Source organism: Rhineura floridana, chromosome 5 (assembly GCF_030035675.1).
Source record: "Rhineura floridana isolate rRhiFlo1 chromosome 5, rRhiFlo1.hap2, whole genome shotgun sequence".
In the NCBI taxonomy this organism is placed as follows: Eukaryota; Metazoa; Chordata; class Lepidosauria; order Squamata; family Rhineuridae; genus Rhineura; species Rhineura floridana.
This window is the reverse complement of record NC_084484.1, coordinates 141456842-141479908: the sequence shown is the minus strand read 5'-3', so window position 1 is coordinate 141479908 and position 23067 is coordinate 141456842. Positions and strand designations below refer to the sequence as shown.

The following is a 23067-nucleotide window of genomic DNA, read 5'->3' as shown; positions in this document are numbered from 1 at the left end:
TCGTCTATAGGAGTTCTTTCCCTCTCACCAAGCACCCTGTCCAGATGGCGACTGGTCTGGAATGTCTCCACCTTGTATTGGGCCAGGGAGACAGACTAGGAATACTGTTGGTGTACCGTCCACCTTGCTGCCCAACAGCTTCCTTAGCTGAGCTGACAGAGATAGTCTCGGAGGTGCTCTTGAGATCCCCTAGACTTTTGGTACTGGGGGATTTCAACGTCCATGCCGAGGCTGTCTTATCTGGCGCAGCTCAGGACTTCATTGCCTCCATGACAACAATGGGGCTGTCTCAATTTTCTACCGGCCCAACGCATGTGTCGGGACATACTCTTGATTTGATCTTCGCCACTGGACATGGAGATGGTGATCTGGCGGTGGGGTGTTTTTCATCTACCCCATTGTCATGGACAGATCACCGCTTGCTGAGATTTAGACTCACAGCGGCTCTTTCCCTCTGCAAAGGTGGAGGATCTATTAAGTTGATCCGCTCCCGGAGCCGGATGGATCCTGCAGGTTTTCAGAGGGCTCTGGGAGATTTTCCGGCTGATAGGACCGGTGCTCCTGTCGAGGCCCTGGTCGCACTGTGGAATACAGAACTGACCCGGGCTATTGACATGATCGCTCTCGCGCGCCCCCTCCGGTGTAGAGCTCATACAGCTCCGTGGTATACCCCGGAGCTGAGAGCGATGAAACATGAGAGGAGGAGGCTGGAGTGCAGATGGAGGAAAACTCCCAGTGGATACAATCATGCCTTGGTAAGTGCCACCAATAAGTTGTATACAAAAGCGGTAAGGACAGCAAAGAAGCTTTATTTTGCTGCCTCTATTAGATCATCCCTATGCCGCCCAGCGGAGCTTTTTAAAGTCGTGCGTGGGCTCTTACACTCTGGCCCCCACGATACTACAGAAACATCGGAAGCCTGCTGCAACGAAATTGCTGGACACTTTCAAGATAAGATCGCATGTATCCACAGGGATCTTGACTCCGATGTTGCGACAGATGAATCCATTGAAGTGTCTGGAGCACGGCCTTGTCCTTCATTATTGGATGAGTTTCAGTTGGTGCAGCTCGAGGAAGTGGACAAGGTGCTTGGAATGGTTCGGGCAACCACGTCTGTTCTGGATCCTTGCCCATCTTGGCTAGTGAAAGCTAGCAGGGCTGGGACCACCGGTTGGGCCAAGGAAGTGGTTAATGCCTCCTTGAGGGAGGGAGTAGTCCCTGGTAGCCTCAAGGAGGCAGTAGTGAGACCTATTTTAAAGAAACCCTTCTTGGACCCAGATAACTTGAACAACTATAGACCGGTGGCGAATGTCCCTTTTTTGGGCAAGGTTTTGGAACGGGTGGTTGCCGGTCAGCTCCAGGTGCTCTTGGATGAGACCGATTATCTAGATCCGTTTCAATCTGGTTTTAGGCCCAGTTTTGGCACCGAAACAGCCTTGGTCGCCCTGTATGATGACCTTTGTCGGGAGAGGGACAGGGGGAGTGTGACTCTGTTGATTCTCCTTGATCTCTCAGCGGCGTTTGATACCATCGACCATGGTATCCTTCTGGAGAGACTCGCGGAGTTGGGTGTCGGGGGCACTGCTTGGGAGTGGTTCCGCTCCTACTTCGCGGACCGTCACCAGAAGGTAGTGCTTGGGGAACATCACTCGACACCATGGACTCTCCATTGTGGAGTCCCTCAGGGGTCGGTCTTGTCCCCCATGCTTTTCAATATCTACATGCAGCCGCTGGGTGCGGTCATCAGGAGTTTTGGAGTGCGTTGCCATCAATATGCTGATGACACGCAGCTCTATTTCTCCTTTTCATCTTCTTCAGGTGAGTCTGTTGATGTGCTGAACCGTTGCCTGACCGCGATAATGGACTGGATGAGAGCTAATAAACTGAGACTCAATCCAGACAAGACTGAGACACTGCTGGTGAACGCCTTCCCTGCTCAGATGGTGGATGTTCACCCTGTTCTGGATGGGGTTACACTCCCCCTGAAAGAACAGGTACGTAGTTTGGGGGTTCTTTTCGATTCTTCCTTGTCTCTCGAGGCCCAAGTGGCCTCGGTGGCACGGAATGCATTTTACCATCTTCGTCTGGTAGCCCAACTACGCCCCTATCTGGACAGGGACGACCTCGCCTCCGTTGTTCATGCTCTGGTAACTTCAAGATTGGATTACTGTAATGCGGTCTACGTAGGGCTGCCCTTGAAGACAGTTCGGAAGCTTCAGCTGGTGCAGAACGCGGCTGCCAGACTATTGACGAGGACCAGTCGGTCTTCGCATATAACACCTATTCTGGCGCGTCTGCACTGGCTTCCTATTTGCTTCCGGGCGAGATTCAAGGTGCTGGTTTTGACCTATAAAGCCTTACATGGCGTGGGACCTCAATACCTTGTGGAACGCCTCTCTCGCTATGAACCTACCCGTTCACTTCGTTCAGAATCTAAGGCCCTCCTCCGGGTACCAGCTCATCGGGAAGCCTGGAGGGTGGTTACTAGATCTAGGGCCTTTTCTGTGGTGGCCCCTGAGTTGTGGAACAGCCTCCCCGAAGAGGTACGCCTTGCGCCTACACTTCTATCTTTCCGGCGCCAGGTAAATACCTTTTTATGCTCCCAGGCATTTTAATCTTTTAATTTTCTTAATCTTTCTACTTTTAACATGTATCCTTCTTAATTTGTGTTGTATTTTGTTTTTGTTGTGCTTTCTGTTGTTTGTTTGTACATGTTTTTGTGATTTTTTACTATGATATATTGTATTTTATCTTGTTTGTTCACCGCCCTGAGAGCTATTCTGCTAAGGGCAGTATATAAATTGAAATAATACATAATAAATAAATAAATTTTGAAAGTATTTATTCATTTTGATGTATGTAGAATTGGGATGCAAAGCCAGCTGGAGTTAACTGTCATGAGAGGCTTCTGCAATTTTAGATAAGAAATTAGAAATGGAAAAAGAAACTGTCTCCAGTCACTTTGGGGAATATCCAAAAGGTTACTTTTGAAGCTAAGAAATGGTTATAGCCAAGAGGGAGAGGAGAGAATGTGCAGAAATTTTGGACACGTACACCTCAAGTGCTGTCACACTTTAAAAAAGTGACAGGTACTAGTCTTGTCAAGCCTCAGGGGGAGCCCCCAGCATGTGCACAACCTTGAGTCCACCTATAAAAGAGCTGGAATGGAGCTCTTCATGACCAGACTTAACAATGGAGCTGGAGAAAAGCCAGTTTTAACAACTGAGCCAAAGAGGGCCTGGCCTGTCTTCGCGACTGTGCGGAAGAGAAGCCAGTCTTAGTGACTGAGATGAAGAGGTTGCATTGAAGAGGGAAGAGAAGCCAGCCGAAGACTGCTGAACAAGGAATATTGAAATAAGTCTGCTAAAAAGAGGCTGAAGATAAGATTATAAAGCTACAGAAACTAATGAAGAAGGCTATAGAAGCGAAGGCTGCCGAAGCAAGTCCGCTAAAGATTGCTGAAGATAAGATAACGATGCCCATGCAAAGCCACAGACTCTGCCTGATGCTGATTGATGGCTGCTTAGAAACCCAGCAAAAGCCCAATTTTTCTGGAAGTAAAAGTTTGTATTGAAGTTAAGCTGATAGTTAACACTGCAAAGAATATAAGAAATATTTATGTATATCTATAGATTTTCCTGTGTATGGTGGTGCAGTTTTCAGAGTCTCTTTCTGAAATTAAAATGAGTATATTATATGATGTTTAAGACCCTTTAGCTATGACTAAAAAGGCTAAAAAGAGAATATAAAATAAAGTTTAAAACCCTTTGACTGGGGCCAAGAGAAGTATTGTTTGTACCAATGAGAAATGGCTAAGGATGTTTGTACAAATAAGAAGTGCCTAAGGTTGTTTGCATAAAGCTATTTGTATAAGGCTGTTTTTAGTAATTAAAGCTTACATACTGTATATAGGGCACCATGTATTTGACTTGAAGCCAGTCACTGATATAGTGTATTATTGTGTTATTTGCCAGCCACACTAAGGCATTGTGTAATTGCCTCACAAATATCAGCACTGCCTGTGAATTGTTATATATTTGTTAAAGCCAGCTATGTGCAGCTTTAACCATTTAGTTAGAAGTGGAAGCCAGCTATGTGTTGCTTTCACACGTAGGTTTAAGATAAAGTCAGCTATATGCTTGTTTAAATATTATGCCCTGGCTACGGCCAGCAGTATGGCTGTTTAACTATTAAGTTACTGGCTACAACCATATTCTCTCTAAATCATGTATGCACAATTTCTGTACTGGCTGAGGATAGCTATTTCTATTTCTCATCTGTACCATACCTTAATAAAGAAACATGTTTGTATTTTCAGCTGTGGAACTCTATTATACTTGCTGATACATCCGTAGTCCCAGGAAGTAAGATGTTTATTTCTAAAAGGATTTCTTTTTCTAGGTTTACCTAGCCAGTCTGCTATCGATAACATTGACTTAAAGATGAATAAGACTCTGTTTAGACATAAATTTAGAAAGAACGTGTAGAACCCTCATCTTTGTGCATTCACAAGACAAGGGTCCAGCCGGTAATACTAGCACCAGACAAAAATAATAAACCAAATAACTTTTTGAATAGCCATGTCCTTACCAGTTGCCTGAAATAATATAGTGACAGGGCTTGACACATCTTGCTTCGTAGGTGCCACCATAGAGAATTGCCTAGCACCAGTTGCCATCAGCCACGCCCTGTAAAGTTGAAGGATCTGGAGCAGTGCCTCAGATGATCATGGGAGCCTTTGGGGAAGAAATGTATGGAAGGAAGTGGTCCTTAAGGTACCCAGGTTGCAAGCTGCTTAGGCCTTTAAGGGTTAACACTAGCACCTTGAATTGAGCCCAGAAACAGATTGGCAGCCATTGCAGGTTGCCAAAATTGGCATGATAGAATTGAAGTACTTGTTAACTGTCAATAACCTGTACTAGCTGCAATTTCTGAACATATTCCAAGGGCAGCCTCACATAGAGCACATTACAGTAGTCAAGTAGCTTTTGAAAAACAGCATTTTTTTTCTTTGTGCATGATTGCAAAGGGAAATTTGAAAATGGTATATTTTGCCACAGAAAATAGAAAATATTTGAGTGGGGATTCCCTCCTATCTTTTGTCTTAACATCCTTTGTCTTTTCTCATATGCACAGGAGGACTGAACGTTCAGTATCCTAAAAATTGACTGGATTTTATCATAATTATACTTCTAAAATGTTTTTTAATCTGCATGTAGATGATTCAGTCTCTTTACCCTACAGTATGACATGAAGAACCGCTGCCGATTCCTAAATCGCACCAAATATGAAGATCTGCACTTTAAAGATTTGTTTGTGGGCAACAAAATTACTATCTTCTCACGCCACCTCAATTTGGTTGACTATGGTGATCAATACACTTCCCGCATGTTGGGTAGTCGGAAAGAAAGGTGAGAGGGTGTAGTCTTTGAACCTCTTATTTTCAACGTACATCTTACTATTATTCCACAACTCAAAAGAACAACACGAGAAGTTACCATACTGTAGTCTTGCCATAGTGATTGCTTGTTAGTCGGAGGCGCTTCTTCCTCTCCACTCCCCTCTCTGCCTGCCACAACAGTGCACCGCCATACCCCTTCAGGAGTTTGTCATCCAGAATCTGCACCATTTAAAGCACAGCACACACTCATCAGCAAACTCTTCCCTCTCTGCCACCTATGGAGAAAGAGAGCAACACATGTCCCCTGAGTATTGGCTATATTTCAGTTACCTGCCTATCTCTGGGAAAAGAGTAAAAACCTTTAGTGTCAGCACTCAAGTAAGCAGAGTAATGGGGGTGGCAATGTATCAAGATTTTATCTGGATTGTATTATAGGGTTGTCAAAAACCAATGGGCAATATTCAACCAAATTCTTGCACTAGTGCAAGGGGATTTACCCCCTCCCCCCTATGTAGTTTCTAAATCTGTTCTGGAGGTTCCGAAGCAGATTTGAGGAATGTGTGGGGGGAGGTGAAGGGGGGAATACCTTTGTGATAGTTGAAGTTGTTCTGCTAGTGCAATAATTTCATTGAATAGTGCCCAATGTCTCTCTCAATGTAAGTGCCCCTCCACCCTACAATGTGAGGATATTAATAACCAATGCCATTGTAGGGTTGTCATGACCTGCTTTGTCTTGTCCTTGTCTTTGTCCCTGCAGTATGGACAAAATTTCTCTCAGCTGCACCCTTATCTTCAGTATGGGAAAAATACAACTGCACTACAAAAGGTGGGGTCCTCATTTTCTAGCATGAGACACCATGGCTACTGCCCCCCAATATGGCAGTTTACTTAAAGCCTGTAGAGGGCAAGGCAGAAAGAGCAACCACAACTCTATAAGTGCACACCTTGCTGCCACCACTGTCTCCTCCCCATGCAACTTTTGTTTTCACTTTTGCCACTTGTAGTACTCAGATCTTTCATCCAAATTCATCTGTGGCTCACGTGAAGGATGTGAATGACAGTGATAATGTTTTCTTATGATGGTTTTTGTGGGGTAGAGATTTACTTAAGCTTGTATTTTAATGTTTTATTTTGACTGCTGGTTTTTGGTTTTTGCTGTCCTAGAACCTTGGCTTTATTGAAACCTGATACAGCACTCAAACTTGGGGAAGTCATTGATATGATTATTAATGCTGGTTTTACAATAACTAAAGCCAAAATGATGAAGCTTTCAAGGTAAGGTTCTAATAACCTGAGGGGTTTCCCCCCCCCCAAAAAATTGATTGAATACATCTGAGAGGGTTAAATCCCTTTTACTGGTTCACAAAGAGAAATCTTTATCCTAGGGAGAAACTTTAAATGGGTGGCTGCTGCCAACCTATGTCTTTCCATGTTACCTGGTATAGTTTAATTAAAGCAAACGTGTGAAGCTATCCTGCTCAGCATTTTCTTGCTTCTGTCTCTCCCTACCACGAGTAGCAGTCCATGAATAAGAGAGGAAAGACTGAGCACAATATCACCCACATGTTTAACCAAATACTAGTGGAAGATGCAGGGAGGAGATCCATGGACTGGCAGCAGCCATACATTTAAGGTAATGTGTAGCTTTGGCTCCTAACCATCTGGGTCATGATCCCGAAAGTTGTGGTGAATTGGTCTAGAGAGACATGGTGTAGCATGCCCTATGCTATGGCAATGCATATCTTTGCATGTCTTTAGTTGCCAGGTTGTGCTGATTACCTGTTTGAAAGAACAAGAAGCCTGAATTGTCAGCCCCATCCTGTACGTGATCAATGTTGTCAATCTGACAGCACCTACCATCTGTTTGGCTCTGCTTACCCACTTGTCATTCATATATGGAGAACTGCATGTTCAGCCTAAATGCTGGATGCAGAGATGTAGCCCTCAGTAGGGAGATGCTGTCATCACTGTTCTGCACACATGGTTCTCATTACAGCTGGGGATGTACATGCATTTGCTGACTTGAACACATTTCTGCCGTACCAAATGTTTAGTAGGGACTTAACAATTGTATCTGTTATCAATAGACAACTTCTAGTTAAGTAAATATGTCATTTACCTTTTAGAAAATAGAAATCGTCATTTCAAGTTTCCATGTAGGATTGAGCCTTGTACCTATCAGTTTATAAAATACATAAGAATAGCCTGCTGGATCAGGCCAGTGGCCCATCTAGTCCAGCATCCTGTTCTCATGGTGGCCAGCCAGTTGTCCATGGAAAACCCACAACAGGACCTGAGTGCAAAAAGCACTCTCTCTTCCTGCAGTTTCTAGCAACAGATATTTGGAAGCATACTGCCTCCGCCTATGGATTTTGCATAAATTTCCTAAATTTCATGTTTTACCATGAATGATTTCATGGACTTTTAGAATTGATTGGATAGTTCTAATGCTAGACAGAGGCATAGTGGGGAGAAAATCATAGGAAAGGAGGAGTTAAAAGAAGCTGGGGGCACAGAAAACAAGTTCTCAAACAGAGCGAGGGAAATAGGAAAAGGCAAAAGGTAGGAATCTGGGAGGGAAAGGAAAACTGGGAGAGAATGTGCAGAGGTGAGAGATGTATGTAGCTGTGAGAAGTGAGGCAAGTGGAAGGCCACATCCTGATTTGAAATAAACAGCCAAAGCTATTTGGCTCTACTAGTGATTTATTTAATTCACAACACACTGACATGGATCCAAAGAGCCCCTTGTATGAGAAGAAAAAGCACTGTTGCCTGGGCAACGCTTGGGGAAGTGATTTTCCCTCTACCCAGCTGAAGTCCCAACACTGCCACACAAACTGTTGGAGAGGCTCTCCTGGCTTTTGGGAGAAGTGGAAGGGATTGCAGTAGATATAGGGCCACTGCTTAGTGGTAGAGCATATACTTTGCATACAGAAGGTCCCAGGTCCAATCCCAGGTATCTCTAGGTGGGGCTGGCAAATATCCCTGGCTGAAACCCTGGAGTGCTGCTCACCTCTAGCATAGACAGTTTTAAGCTAATGGTCTGAATTAAGGCATCTTCCTTTGATTCTGTGAGGAGCAGAAAAATCTGATGGCATAAGCAGAACTCCGCTTGTGGTTCTGTGGATCCAAGCCATTGCTGATTATGAATTATTTTTCACAGAAACGTTAATGAAGAGTGTTTTTAAACAAATCTTTTGTAGGGGAGAAGCAATAGATTTCCACGCAGATCACCAAGCTAAGCCTTATTACAAGTAGGTATATGTTTCAGTTTAACTTGTACATGGTTCTCAGTGAAGTAATGAACATTGTTAAATTGACATTGATGTTTGCCTGATTTTTATTTACACAAATAACTTGTAGATAGTATTTTTAGATATATATGGAACTGAAGAGCCTTGTAAGATTGGCTTTCCTCATGGTTTCCCCCCACAGTCCTGAGACTGAGCAGCAGCAGCTGCTGCCACACACTTTATCATGGTTGATGGCAGTAACAGCAGTACCTTACCTTGCTTATTTGATTTTCCAAGCCTGGAAATGAAAGTTTGGAATCCAGTTATTTGAAGGGCCACCTATATACATATGAATTTGGCCTCAGATGGCTTGCAGTAGCCAGTAGTGTAGTGGCAAATTCAGAAGTGCAGTGTCCCTTCATAATAGTCCTAGTCATGCCCCCTAAGATTATACAACTATAGAATAATCTGGCCAGCCTTGAATACTGTTTCTGTTTCTCTGTCATTGTCACCATTTGACTGTCTCACTGTCTCATTTCTCACTGTCAGAGATACTGCTTGAATTACTGATTTCAGTGTCTACATGTTTTTCTCCTGTGGCTACCAATCTGCTTGATGATGTAGATGGGTTACTATCATCAGGATCCATATCTTCCCCTCCCCTCTTTTATTCAGTGCAGGGTTGAGAATGAGATCCTTATTAATGCCTTCTCCCACAACAACAGACATCCCTAGGAGCCAATCAGCATGAAAAGAGATTGTGTTAGCTACTGTGAAGGGTCTTCTTAGTGGCTGATGCACTTCCTTTTACTCTGATTGGCTCCAATCAGACAGGCAGGATAAGAAAGCATGTTAGAAAACTCTTCTCAGTGGCCACTACACCCTCCCTTGAAGCTTATTAGCTCATAGAATGCTGGAGAATAGGGACTCTGCTGGGACCTGGCTCCCAAAAAAGTAAGGGGTCTAAGACCCCGTGAGATTCTGGACGACTACACCCCCGGCAGTAGCACTGCTAAGATCCAGCAGATTGGCAGACATCAGAGACAGGACCTTTTCAGTGGTGGCCCCACATCCTTGGAATTCTCTCTCAAAAGAGATACACATGGCCTCATCTATATATTATTTTAAACTGACATTAAATTCTTTTAATGTTTGATTTTGCATTTTATTGAGGTGTTGCATACTGGTTTTCAGACTGTTGCTGTTTTTAGTTTGGTATTGTTTTGTGTGTGTATTGACATTTTTCTTTTATTTTCAAATAATTGTATAAGCTGCCTTAGGAAGGCGCCTGAAAGACTCCATCTATATTTCTTAAATATAGCAATATAAATAGATTATTTGACAGTGCTCTTGTGTTACTGTTCGGCAGATGAGGAGGGCCAATAGCTCAGAGTTAGAGTGCATGCTTTTGCAATGCTGTGCAGCATACACTTGTGTGGGTTGTTTTTTTGTTAATGGGAGCCAGTTGTGTTAGAATATGATAGCCCATATTTGAGCAGTAACAGTGAGTGGAGAATGACAGAGAGAGAGGCTTACCAGGCAGCCCAAATAGACTGCAAGCCTTATGTGATCTGCAGCCTGCCAACTGATGAGGAACTGAGAGCTTGGCGATTATGTAACTATTTAATCTGAAATGAAACAATGGTAAGATAAGAACTCTTGGGTATGTAAGAGAGTCTGTTTTCAGCTTCAGTGCTGACGCAAAATATTAGAGATTGAAATCATTTCAGATGTTGTTGCCTCAAGGTAGAAAAATGAGCCAGCTAGACATTTTCACGATCTCATCTGAAATTACGGTTTTGTAGCAGCTTTGTATTTAGAAACTTGCTAAATATATGTGGGTTGTATCCAATGCTGCACAAACAGAGTTCTGCTCATGCAACAGGACTTTCCCTTCCTTTCCCTTTAGCCCCCAAAATCTGCTCTGGAGGGTCTCCCAACCTTCTGCAGCTGATTTTGAGGGTGCAGGGGAGTGTGCTGCAGAGGAGAGGATGGGGACGTTCCATTGTGCAAGTGGGATAGCAGCGTTGGATACAGGCCTATGGGTCATGTTAGTTTGGGGCTGTGGGGTTGGTTGTATTTGGGAGAGCTGAATCTCATCTGAATGTTTTGTTCAACGTGAGTGCTAACTGCTCTGTTTTCTGCTTGCAGTGAGCTTCTTGAATTTATTACAAGTGGCCCTGTTGTTGCCATGGAGATCTTGGGAGATGATGCTATATGCAGATGGAAAAATTTATTAGGACCTGCAAATTCTGCTGTAGCCCGTACTGATGCCCCAAATAGCATTAGAGCATGTTTTGGAACGGATGGCATACGAAATGTGGCTCATGGTCCTGATTCCTTTGCTTCTGCTGCTAGAGTAAGTTTTTTCAAACTATACATTTGACAGGCTAACTCTGTATCCAGATGACTGGGCTTTCACTAAAGGGTGAAATAAAGAGATAAAGTGATCTGAAAAAATTACTACCCTTTGCTCTTTCAAAATACTCGCTATGCTCACAATCATGGTTTTTATTTCTTTTTCTTGATTACTTGATGGCAAAGGCTGAAAACAGCTCTAGAGGAATAGTAATATTGCTGTGTACACAACGGTTAGCTAGTTGGCTGGCTGAACACCTAGACTGTAACTCAGGCCTAATTTCTGATTTTCCTAATATGTGCAGCTCAGCATGATGCCTTTTCAGGGTTTCTGGACAGAAAAATTAAACCAGCAGCCACTAAAACAAATTCCAGTTGCTGTCCACAATTGCTTAGTTCGTCCTTTATATAGCAGCCAGTTAAAAAGTTTCCCTTGATTGTCGAACAGGAAAGAAAATCTAAAGGCCAGGAACAAGACAAGAAGGATGGACTCTAAAGGAGGAGTTAACAAACACACCCTATAGTATTTATTTTCTCTCTGCCCTTCCTTAAACTTATAGTATGGACAAGTTTGTTTTTCATGTGGAGTCTAAAACTGAGATACCTAATGCAGCATCAAAGCCAAGCTCAAGAGCTCACTGTCTTTACCGAAGTAGTTCAGTTCAGAACACAGGGACAGACCACAGGTGAAAGGAGGCTGTACCTATAGGCAAAGTCAAGCTTTTGAGTCGGGTATTCCTGGGGATCTCTCAAAAAAGGGTGAAATAATTCAACAGATTAAACTTCATTCTTGCAAGTTAACACACTCTGGTTGGAGAAGGAGTGACAAGGAAAGTCACTGCCTTCCCCTTCCCCTGGTCTGCTACTCGCATCACCTCCACCTGTGTGTGTGTGTGTGTGTGTGTGTGTGTGTATAGGGGGAATTGGCTGGTGCTATGCACCCCCCCAAATGCACCACCTAGAAATGTGGCTGCCCTACCTGGATCTGGTTGGCAAACTTCTAGTAGATGTTTGTCTGACTTTTTTTTAATATATGGATTGCCAAGGCACCACAAAGTGCTTCAGAGGTCCCTGTTTCAAAAATCCCTGTGAGGCACTCCAGCTTGGTTCAGAATTTGTCCAAAACTATTGCATGCTCCTATTGTATAACAGTGATTGTGAGGAGCCTAAGGGATCTGGACCCCTACCTGGAGGGTAGACTGAATATAGCAAGGCTATTGTTAGCTGAACCACTGGGCTGTTGGGGGTATGGCACTGTAGCATCATCTCATATGTTTATGTGTAGCGATGCAGGGTGTGTGCTAGGGTGTGTGCCTTCTCATCATGAGTTCACTGGCTTTCTCTGTATGGGAGTGGTATGTAGGTGTCATTGGCACAGTCCCTGATAGATTGCCACTGGTAGTGTTTCCATAGTTGCTGGGTGTGTGTGTCCGTTGTCCGTCTCTTTTGTATTTTCTGGTTGTGTTTTTTTTCCCCTCCCCTCCTGGGCTGAGAGCGTGTTGGATACAGTGGCCCTTCTGCCAGCATAGTTCCAGTATATCTGTGGTCCTGGCTTAACATGAGTATAGGATTGCTCTGTTCTCCTTTTTCTAGCCTCATACATGCTGTATGATATGTATATAATATCCCCAGCTACAACTCCCTTTTAAGCTAGGTTTACGGTTGTGCTTGGTTTCTGTGCTTGGTTCTAAGAGCCCAACTCATCATTGGATATGATTTAAGGACAACCTCTTCCTTCCTGTTGCCTCCTTACAAACTTATAAACCATTTTCACAGTCTTCCTTTGAGATTTATTTCTGCTCCTCTGTTCCACCTGTCTGTTCTTCCCGTCCATCCTCTTTCTCTGTTGTTTATAGAGTGGAAGCAGTCCCACACTCCTTTGATCCAACTGGGCTTCATTCTAAACAGCTGACATGGGCAGGAAGGCAAGCAACCTCAGCATCTCCTCCAGCCTCATTGCAATCTTTGCTTGTTTTGCAACCACTCTGTGCTTATTTTACTTTATCTCTTAAATCTTTAAATGCATAATATTTGTCAGCACCTGCCAAATTAGGTTGTATTATATTTTTCAATATTGGTTGCATTTATACTCCTATATTACATTTTCCACTGCAATACTTCATCATTTGAGATTTTATATTGTACTTGAGTCCATTTCGTTACAATTTAACCCACAAAATCTTCTCATTGCACACTTGTTTCTTTTCAGCTTGCAATCTTGCTTTGCACTTGAAGCCATATCTTTCAGACTGCATATTTATCTTTCACTGTACCTTCAGTACCTCCCAAATAGCCCACCCCTGTATTGTAGTTTATTTGTCATACCTGATCTTTGTAAAACACCATGTACAAAGATGGCATAATTTCTCCTTATTTCACTATACCCTCATGCCTTCCCAAATTACTTGTTTGATGTAGCCATACACTACCTTTGTAATGCTCCTCATAGTACACATTTTGATCTTTTAAAACATTTTAATATTTATTATTTATTTATTATTTGATTTATATCCCGCCCTTCCTCCTAGCAGGAGCCCATAATATATTTATATCCTGTCTTTTAGGGCAGGGGTTCCCAAACTGGTTTGTGGACCACCAGTGGTCCACAAGCTTCATCCAGGTGGTTCACAGTGCATCTGTAAAAATACAATTAAAAATCATGCAGCATCCATCACAACACATTACTGTTGCTACAACAGGCAGAAAAAATAACTAAGTGGTCCACTGGAAACCTCACTGATGCTTTTCTAGGGAGTAGCCATAGAGGGGCTTGCACTGATGTGAGCGGTATAAACCCCTGCTTTTAAAGAAAGTAAAAAATCAAAACAGCCCTCTGCCACCTTTTAAAGTTAAGGTAAGTGGCAGGCTTTGCCTCCTCTGCTCTTCAGACCTCAGGCTACTTGGGAATTCTCTGGTCTCTGTGGATCCCCAGACCAGCACCCCTAGTCTGACCTTAGCAGTGTCACTACTTAATTTAAATTGATTGTAGTGTTGGAGCTCAGGGTTTCCCCCCATATATCCTGTGAGACTCAAAGGTGTATGTCGATTAGCAAATACACTAAGAAATAGTTCATAGTTTTAATAACCTTTTGTTGGGGTGGGTTATGAAGCCCATGAGGGTTTTATTGGACCTGTGACTGAACTAAAGGTCAGACTTCTCTATACCTTTACAAGCCATAAGAAAATGGAGTGGGCAAAAGAGCACTTTTGTGTTTTGCTTTCCATGGAAACGTTTTTCTTGTGGCTGACAAGAGTAACTAAGAATAGTGTTCATGGCATCTTAATTACTCACTTATTTGTTTTCTGTGGAATATCAGCAGCTTGGGAACTCTTGATATTTTTCAGGTTCCCTTTATTTCTTCTTCCTTCATATATACACCTGCAGATGATAAATAGAAGAATCAACATTTTTGTTATATTACATACATATTCACTCACCTATAAAATATTAAGTCGTATGTAACTAAGGAACTGTAAAGTATAAAGGAAGAAGAAAGCTGAGCTAGCCCTTGCCACTTGGGATGTATTTTTCCTTGCTTTCTGATCTTTACTTCTCATCTTTGTTACCTCTACCAACTTCCTCCTTATGAGCAGAGGAAGTGAAGTAACTAGCGTGAGGTTCCTTATCAACCCAGGTCAATAGCCCCTGAGGTCACTATCCTGCTAGGCAACTGGTGTTGTTCATCCTCTTGCTGATGTGGCAAAACAGGACTGAATCCAGCAGTCACACGTCTGAGAGAAATGGCAGGGGGCCTAGTCAACCAGTGTCCTTGCAAGCCTGATGTCGTGGACTCCCTATCTGTCCAGTGGACAAATCAGTTCTGGGAGAAGAGTGAAGCCTCTGGAATTAGAGCAGTATATAATAGACCTTGGGAGGTACATGAGTTCGAGAGTGTCCACTAACCTGGACAGATATGCGACCAATAAATAAAATTATTATTATTATTATGCATAGTAAAGCAAAAGTATTTATGTCTGGAAGAGAAGGCAGACTTTGAGAGGAAGCAGAGTTTAATGTATTGGACCATGTGTTTAAAATGTGAGAGTATGCTCTCAAACACTTCCCAGATGAAAATAGGGACATCTTGTAACACCTGATTCTCATACCAGTGGCCCCACGCCTACTATTATTACACTTTGTTGAAGTCTCTACTCTGCCTAATGCATGCTATATTACTTTACCCTGCAGTCAACTCTCTTCTGCCTATTTAAGCACCAAGTGGGTGTTTGTTCTTTAGATAACTCTAGAAAAAAACAGTTACCCTACAGTCTGTTAGCAACTGTGCAAAACAAGCCTCCCTAACATATGAAACTGGTAAACTGTGAACTACATGGCACCTCAATGTTCATGTGTGTGCATTTGCATTGCATGTGCACTATAGAAACAGAAGATGTTTCCAGCACCACAGCACTCTGAGATTTAACTGGAGACAGACTTGAACCCTGAAGAGCAGCAGCTCTTGCAGCTCCTACTAACAGCATTTTAACAGGCATCCAGAAAAGACCAGAACTAGGGACAAAATAAACCAGAAAATAGGGTCTGTAAGTAGTAAATGGACAAGGATTATACTTATCTCAATGTTTCTTTGCCCTTGCATGCTGCAGGGATAACTGAATGCAAGTTGAGAGAGGAGGCGATTTTGTTAAGAGTTTTTAACCACAAGTGGAGAATGAAAAAATAATCTGCTGAGGATTATTTTTGTTAAATGTAGTTAGTATAAACTACCTTTTCCTTGGAGGGATTGCAGCTGTCCTTTAAAAAAAATAGTTCATTTTTCACCCTTGAACTAAATATTTAGTTGCACAGTTCTGTTAGACTTACATACGAATGCCAATACCATAGTGTTCTTGTTTTACTTCATAATTACTGGAATGAGACATAGTGGCTGGGATTGTGTATTGAATGAGCAGGTAGCACAAGCTGTTATGCAGCTTTGTACTAGTTACTAAGGAAACTCGTAGGATGCAGCATCTACAAACTCTTCTGGGGAAAAAGAAATAGCTGTTAAAGTAAACCTGAGGTAAAATCTTTGCCATGCATATAATGAAGGGATCATCTGATAGCTGTTAGAATTTGTATAATTAAAGGCTGATTTGTTCCACCCCAGCCAATAATAGTAGGTAGCTTTTACAGTTTGGCATCAGCTGAGTTATCCAAGGGGGTATCTCTGCTACTACATATGGCACTTTTAGGGCTGCTTCTTGTAACTGTGGGTGTGAGGGTTTCTGTTCCTGAGGGTGGGGCGTTCCAGCACTCAACACTGTCAAGTAGCAAAGAAACAAGGAGAAAAGTCCATCTCATCAGTGGTAGGTCTCTGTGCTGTTGATGTTAGTGATTTTTCCTTTCTTCAAGCCTTCTCCCCTCACCCATAAGAACATAAGAAGAGCCTGCTGGATCAGGCCAGTGGCCCGTCTAGTCCAGCATCCTGTTCTCACAGTGCCAACTAAGTGCCTGGGGGAAGCCTGCAAGCAGGACCTGAGTGCAGGAACACTCTCCCCTCCTGAGGCTTCCGGCAACTGGTTTTCAGAAGCATGCTGCCTCTGACTAGGGTGGCAGAGCACAGCCATCATGGCTAGTAGCCATTGATAGCCCTGTCCTCCATGAATTTGTCTAATCTTCTTTTCAAGCCATCCAAGCTGGTGGCCATTACTGCATCTTGTGGGAGCAAATTCCGTAGTTTAACTATGCGCTGAGTAAAGAAGTACTTCCTTTTGTCTGTCCTGAATCTTCCAACATTCAGCTTCTTTGAATGTCCACGAGTTCTAGTATTATGAGAGAGGGAGAAAAACTTTTCTCTATCCACTTTCTCAATGCCATGCATAATTTTATACACTTCTATCATGTCTCCTCTGACCCGCCTTTTCTCTAAACTAAAAAGCCCCAAATGCTGCAACCTTTCCTCCTAAGGGAGTCGCTCCATCCCCTTGATCATTCTGGTTGCCCTCTTCTGAACCTTTTCCAACTCTAGAATATCCTTTTTGAGATGAGGAGACCAGAACTGTATACAGTATTCCAAATGCAGCCGCACCATAGAATTACACAACAGCATTATGATATCGGCTGTTTTATTTTCAATACCTTTCCTAATTATCGCTAGCATGGAATTTGCCTTTTTCACAGCTGCCGCACACTGGGTCGACATTTTCATCGTGCTGTCCACTACAACCCCAAGGTCTGTCTCCTGGTCGGTCACCGCCAGTTCAGACCCCATGAGCGTATATGTGAAATTAAGATTTTTTGCTCCAATATGCATAATTTTACACTTGTTTATATTGAATTGCATTTGCCATTTTTCCGCCCATTCATTCAGTTTGGAGAGGTCTTTTTGGAGCTCTTTGCAATCCCTTTTTGTTTTAACAACCCTGAACAATTTAGTAGCGTCAGCAAACTTGGCCACTTCACTGCTCACTCCTAATTCTAGGTCATTAATGAACAAGTTGAAAAGTACAGGTCCCAATACTGATCCTTGAGGGACTCCACTTTCTACAGCCCTCCATTGGGAAAACTGCCCATTTATTCCTACTCTCTGCTTTCTGCTTCTTAACCAATTCCTTATCCGCAAGAGGACCTCTCCTCTTATTCCATGACTGCTAAGCTTCCTCAGAAGTCTTTGGTGAGGTACCTTGTCAAATGCTGTTTGAAAGTCTAAGTACACTATGTCCACTGGATCACCTCTATATGCTTGTTGACACTCTCAAAGAATCCTAATAGGTTACCGAGACAGGACTTTCCCTTGCAGAAGCCATGCTGGCTCTGCTTCAGCAAGGCTTGTTCTTCTATGTGCTTAGTTAATCTAGCTTTAATCATACTTTCTACCAGTTTTCCAGGGACAGAAGTTAAGCTAACTGGCCTGTAATTTCCGGGATCCCCCCTGGATCCCTTTTTGAAGATTGACGTTACATTTGCCACTTTCCAGTCCTCCGGCACGGAGGAGGACCTGAGGGACAAGTTACATATTTTAGTTAGCAGATCAGCAATTTCACATTTGAGTTCTTTGAGAATTCTCGGGTGGATGCCATCCGGGCCTGGTGATTTGTCAGTTTTTATATTGTCTATTAAGCCTAGAACTTCCTCTCTCATTACCACTATTTGTCTCAGTTCCTCAGAATCCCCTCCTGCAAATGTTAGTTCAGGTTCAGGGATCTGCCCTATATCTTCCACTGTGAAGACAGATGCAAAGAATTCATTTAGCTTCTCTGCAATCTCCTGATCGTTCTTTAGTACACCTTTGACTCCCTTATCATCCAAGGGTCCAATCGCCTCCCTAGATGGTCTCCTGCTTTGAATGTATTTATAGAATTTTTTGTTGTTGGTTTTTATGTTCTTACAATGTGTTCCTCCAATTCTTTTTTAGCATCCCTTATTGTCTTCTTGCATTTCTTTTGCCAGAGTTTGTGTTCCTTTTTATTTTCTTCATTCAGACAAGACTTCCATTTTCTGAAGGAAGACTTTTTGCCTCTAAGAGCTTCCTTGACTTTGCTCGTTAACCATGCTGGCATCTTCTTGGCCCTGGTGGTACCTTTTCTGATCTACGGTATGCACTCCAGTTGAGCTTCTAATATAGTGTTTTTAAACAACTTCCAAGCATTTTCGAGTGATGTGACCCTCTGGACTTTGTTTTTCAGGTTTCTTTTTACCAATCCCCTCATTTTTGTGAAGTTTCCTCTTTTGAAATCGAATGTGACCGTGTTGGATTTTCTTGGCAATTGGCCATTTACATGTATGTTTAATTTAATAGCACTATGGTCACTGCTCCCAATTGGTTTGACAACACTTACATCTCGCACCGGGTCCCGATCCCCACTGAGGATTAAGTCCAGGGTTGCCGTCCCTCTGGTCGGTTCCATGACCAATTGGTCTAGGGCATAGTCATTTGGAATAGCTAGAAATTTTGCTTCTTTGTCATGACTGGAACACATATGCAACCAGTCTATGTCCGGGTAGTTGAAGTCACCCATTACTACCACATTTCCTAGTTTGGGTGCTTCCTCAATTTCATATCTCATCTCCAGGTCTCCCTGAGCATTTTGATCAGGGGGATGATAGATCGTTCCCAGTATTAAATCCCTCCTGGGGCATGGTATCACCACCCACAATGATTCTGTGGAGGAGTCTGTGATGTTCCTGCTTATATTGTAAATATGGTAAGTGCTGGTTATATAGAAGACATATGGTAAGTGGAGTGAAAGAGGCGGGGGAGTACATGAGCAGTAGAATGCTGGATGATTGGCTGAGCGTTTGAATGGCTGGGAGTATAAATGGAGGAATGACAGTTGAATCAGGGTGGTGAATTGAGGTGGTGGCTGTGAGGTGGTGTCTGGAGGTTGTTGTTGTTGTTGAGGGTGAGTCGGAGTTCTGAGGCAATTAGTAAGAAGTCAAGTACATAACAGAATATAGATGAAACCATACACTTGTGAAACATTCCTTAAGTAATCTTGTTATTTCTAATTCTTAATAAATATTGCTTGGTTAAATAAAAGCCTGATTCCTTCAGCTGGGATACACATACCAGGGGGAATAGCAAAGTAACCAAGGCTGAACAGTTTGTATTGAATGGTGGCAGTGGCGGATCGGAGGAAAGTGTATCCAGTCCCACAGAGAAACCCAGGGCTGTATGCTTCAGAGTCAAGGGGCTGCAGGGTTTTTTACAAATTACCTATACCCCTTGACACAAGGTATCGGAATAGCCAGGCAGAGACTAGGCACAGTCTATTGGCTAAAAGGGTTACAGAGTGTCGGGTGGTGCTGCCTAGCAGTGGGATCTTTTGAGATCGGTGCTAGTGCGGTGAAAGGTAAAAATAAACCTGACGTTCCTGTCTGCTGGTAGCCACAAGTGAGAGCTTCACAGGTGGTGCTGGGGAAGGACGTCACAGAGTCCACCTCTTTTGGGGTTTCGAGCTTGCTGGATTCAATGCCTTCTTTCACGTATAGAGCGCCACCGCCACCAATACGTCCTTCCCTGTCCTTCCGATATAGTTTATATCCAGAGATAACCGTATCCCACTGGTTTTCTCCATTCCACCAGGTCTCCATTATGCTCACCATATCAATGCTCTTCTCTAAGACCAAGCACTCTAGTTCTCCCATCTTGGTTCAGAGGCTTCTGGCATTGTAAGCAGTGTCTCTCTTCAAGTGTCTTTGGCACTTTTGGTTTGGCCTGTAGTAATTTTGCCCTTTTGAATTGATATCCTGTGCCCCTGCTCTCACAATGCCTACTTCTAGGCCTACCCCTTTTAAAATTTCATCATTTCTTTGGTCTTTATCCCAGGGGGGAGGTTTATTCCAAACCGGACCTTCCTCAGCTCCTGTTGGATTTCCCCCCTCAGTCAGTTTAAAAGCTGCTCTGCCACCTTTTTAATTTTAAGTGCCAGCAGTCTGGTTCCATTCTGGTTCAAGTGGAGCCCGTCCCTTTTGTACAGGCCCGGCTTGTCCCAAAATGTTCCCCAGTGCCTAACAAATCCAAACCCCTCCTCTCGACACCATCGTCTCATCCTCGTATTGAGATTACAAAGCTGTGCTTGTCTGGCTGGTCCTGTGCGTGGAACCAGTAGCCACCTTGGAGGTCCTGGCTTTCAGCATCCTACCTAGCAACCTAAATTTTGCTTCCAGGACTTCACAGCTGCATTTCCCCATGTTGTTGGTGCCAATGTGCACTACGACCACTGACTCCTCCCCAGCACTGTCTACCAAACTATCTAAACGATGGGTGATATCCGCAACCTTCACCCCAGGCAGGCAAATCTCCACCACACACCCCGCTGTCTATGTTCCTAATGATCAAATCCCCCACTACAAGGATCCCTCCACCCCTTGGAGATATATCCTTGGCACGAGAGGATAGCTGCTCATCCCCGAAGGAATGGGTCCCTTCTAAGGGATTGTTTCCCTCTTCCTCGACTGGATGCTCTCCTTCCCCGAGACCATCGTTCTCCATGATAGCAGGAGAGCTATCATCCTTGGAGTGGGACACAGCTATAGTGTCCCTGAAGGTCTCATCCACACACCTCTCTGCCTCTCTCAGCTTTTCCAGGTCAGCCACCTTGGTCTCAAGGAAATGAAGTAATTCCCGGAGAGCCAGGAGCTCATTGCACCGAGAGCACACCCACAACTTCTGTCCAACAGGCAGATAGTCGTACATGCTGCAGGCGGTGCAAAACACTGGAAAGCCCCCACACCCCTGCTGGCTTCTTACCTGCATAGTTTTGTTTAAGATTTATTAAGTTAATGGGTTGGAAACTGCGGTTTAGTTGAGGTCAGGGAACAGACGGGCAGAGTGGGGGGCCCTGGCCTCCTCGCCCTGCTGCTGAACTCGCTCTGCTGCTTAGCTCTCCTTGACGCTTTGTCAGCTGGGGCCTTGATGCTTGCTGCAGGGTCCAGACACTTCCCTTCTCTCCTCTCCCCTCACTGGGGCGTTGCCTTCTTCAGGCTTTGTTGGCTTTCTCTTCTGTCGCTCAAGAGAGGTTCCCAGCTCTCAGGAGAGCATCTTAGCACCTGCACCAGCCACCAGCCTAGCCTATCTTCCGGCAACCTTGGCTATGTTGGCTACTGGGAGCTGGAGTCTAAGAACATCCTTTAAGCCTCCTACGCATATGACTAACCTAGTTCTATGTCCAGGTCACAGTCCTCATCACAGAAGCTCAAACTCCCCCAGGCCCACCTTTTTGGAGATGGGAATACAATGGTTGCCCTGTCTCTTCTCTCAACCAGATGTGTCTGCCCTGTCTCCTGTCTGTGAAGCTTCCACTCCTACCTACCGCTCTCCTCTGACTCCCCATTACACTGCTTTATGCTTCTTCACCAAAGAAAGGGGAAAGCCAAAGGCATCTCATGATACCAAGGCCCCATGCAGCTGAGTTTATTTTGAGTGAAACCAGCTGGCTGTTTTAGCAATGTAGGTGACTGACCATGCTTTTCCTGACTCTAGTTATTCATATTCTTGTCTTTAAGGCTATTATTTTCAAACTTTCTACCTGTTTTAGAGAACCCTTTCCATGTGAGACTGGCTCTTAAGGGACCTTTACACAATGCAGAGAATTCTGGGAGTTGTTCAAGGCTGCACATATGGTTCACCTTGGTGCTGTCATCTTGGAGCCTCACTGTTGTCTCACATGAATTGAGGATGTACTCTAGAACAGTCTCTTGCAACAAAGGATCGGGGAAAATCTATTTGAGTTTCCTGAACCATTACATGAACCAAAACACAGTTGTCGTTTGAAATGTGCATTTTCCGAATTTGTGATGTAGTTCTCCATTAAAAAGGCATACGTTAGGGGAAAGTGCACACAAAAATGCATATATTTATGAAAACAATGGACAAAAACATATTAGGGAAAATTCCTTATAAAATGTGTATATTGGGACAAATGTACACAAAAATGTATATGAATTTTTGTGTGGACAAAAAAAAATCATGAGGATGCAGAAATTGTTGTTACTATGTGCCTTCAAGTCGATTACAACTTATGGCAACCCTATGAATCAGTGACCTCCAAGAGCATCTGTCATGAACCACCCTGTTCTGATCTTGTAAGTTCAGGTCTGTGGCTTTCTTTATGGAATCAATCCACTCTTGTTTGGTCTTCTTCTTTTCCTACTCCCTTCTGTTTTCCCCAGCATTATTGTCTTTTCTAGTGAGTCATGTCTTCTCATGATGTGTCCAAAGTATGATAACCTCAGTTTCATCATTTTAACTTCTAGTGACAGTTCTGGTTTAATTTGTTCTGACACCCAATTATTTGTCTTTTTCGCAGTCCATGGTATGCGCAAAGCTCTTCTCCAACACCACATTTCAAATGAGTTGATTTTTCTCTTCTCCGCCTTTTTCACTGTCCAACTTTCACATCCATACCTAGAGATCGGGAATACCATGGTCTGAATGATCCTGACTTTAGTGTTCAGTGATACATCTTTGCATTTGAGGACCTTTTCTAGTGCTCTCATAGTTGCCCTCCCCAGTCCTAGCCTTCTTCTGATTTCTTGACTATTGTCTCCATTTTGGTTAATGACTGTGCCGAAGTATTGATAATCCTTGACAAGTTCAATGTCCTCATTGTCAACTTTAAAGTTACATAAAT

At 43.4% G+C, this 23067-nt stretch overlaps 1 protein-coding gene across 5 annotated transcripts in view; it reads left to right on the top strand.

The window, feature by feature from the left end:
* The window catches only part of NME7 (NME/NM23 family member 7), a 139108-nt gene that overhangs the window by 32957 nt on the left and 83084 nt on the right, over positions 1 to 23067 (top strand). For all 5 annotated transcript variants that reach the window (XM_061628292.1, XM_061628290.1, XM_061628288.1 and 2 more), the window contains 4 exons: positions 5245 to 5411; positions 6566 to 6676; positions 8605 to 8655; positions 10786 to 10993. In XM_061628292.1, coding sequence (XP_061484276.1) covers positions 5245 to 5411; positions 6566 to 6676; positions 8605 to 8655; positions 10786 to 10993 — 537 coding nt within the window. The remainder of the gene's footprint in view (positions 1 to 5244; positions 5412 to 6565; positions 6677 to 8604; positions 8656 to 10785; positions 10994 to 23067) is intronic.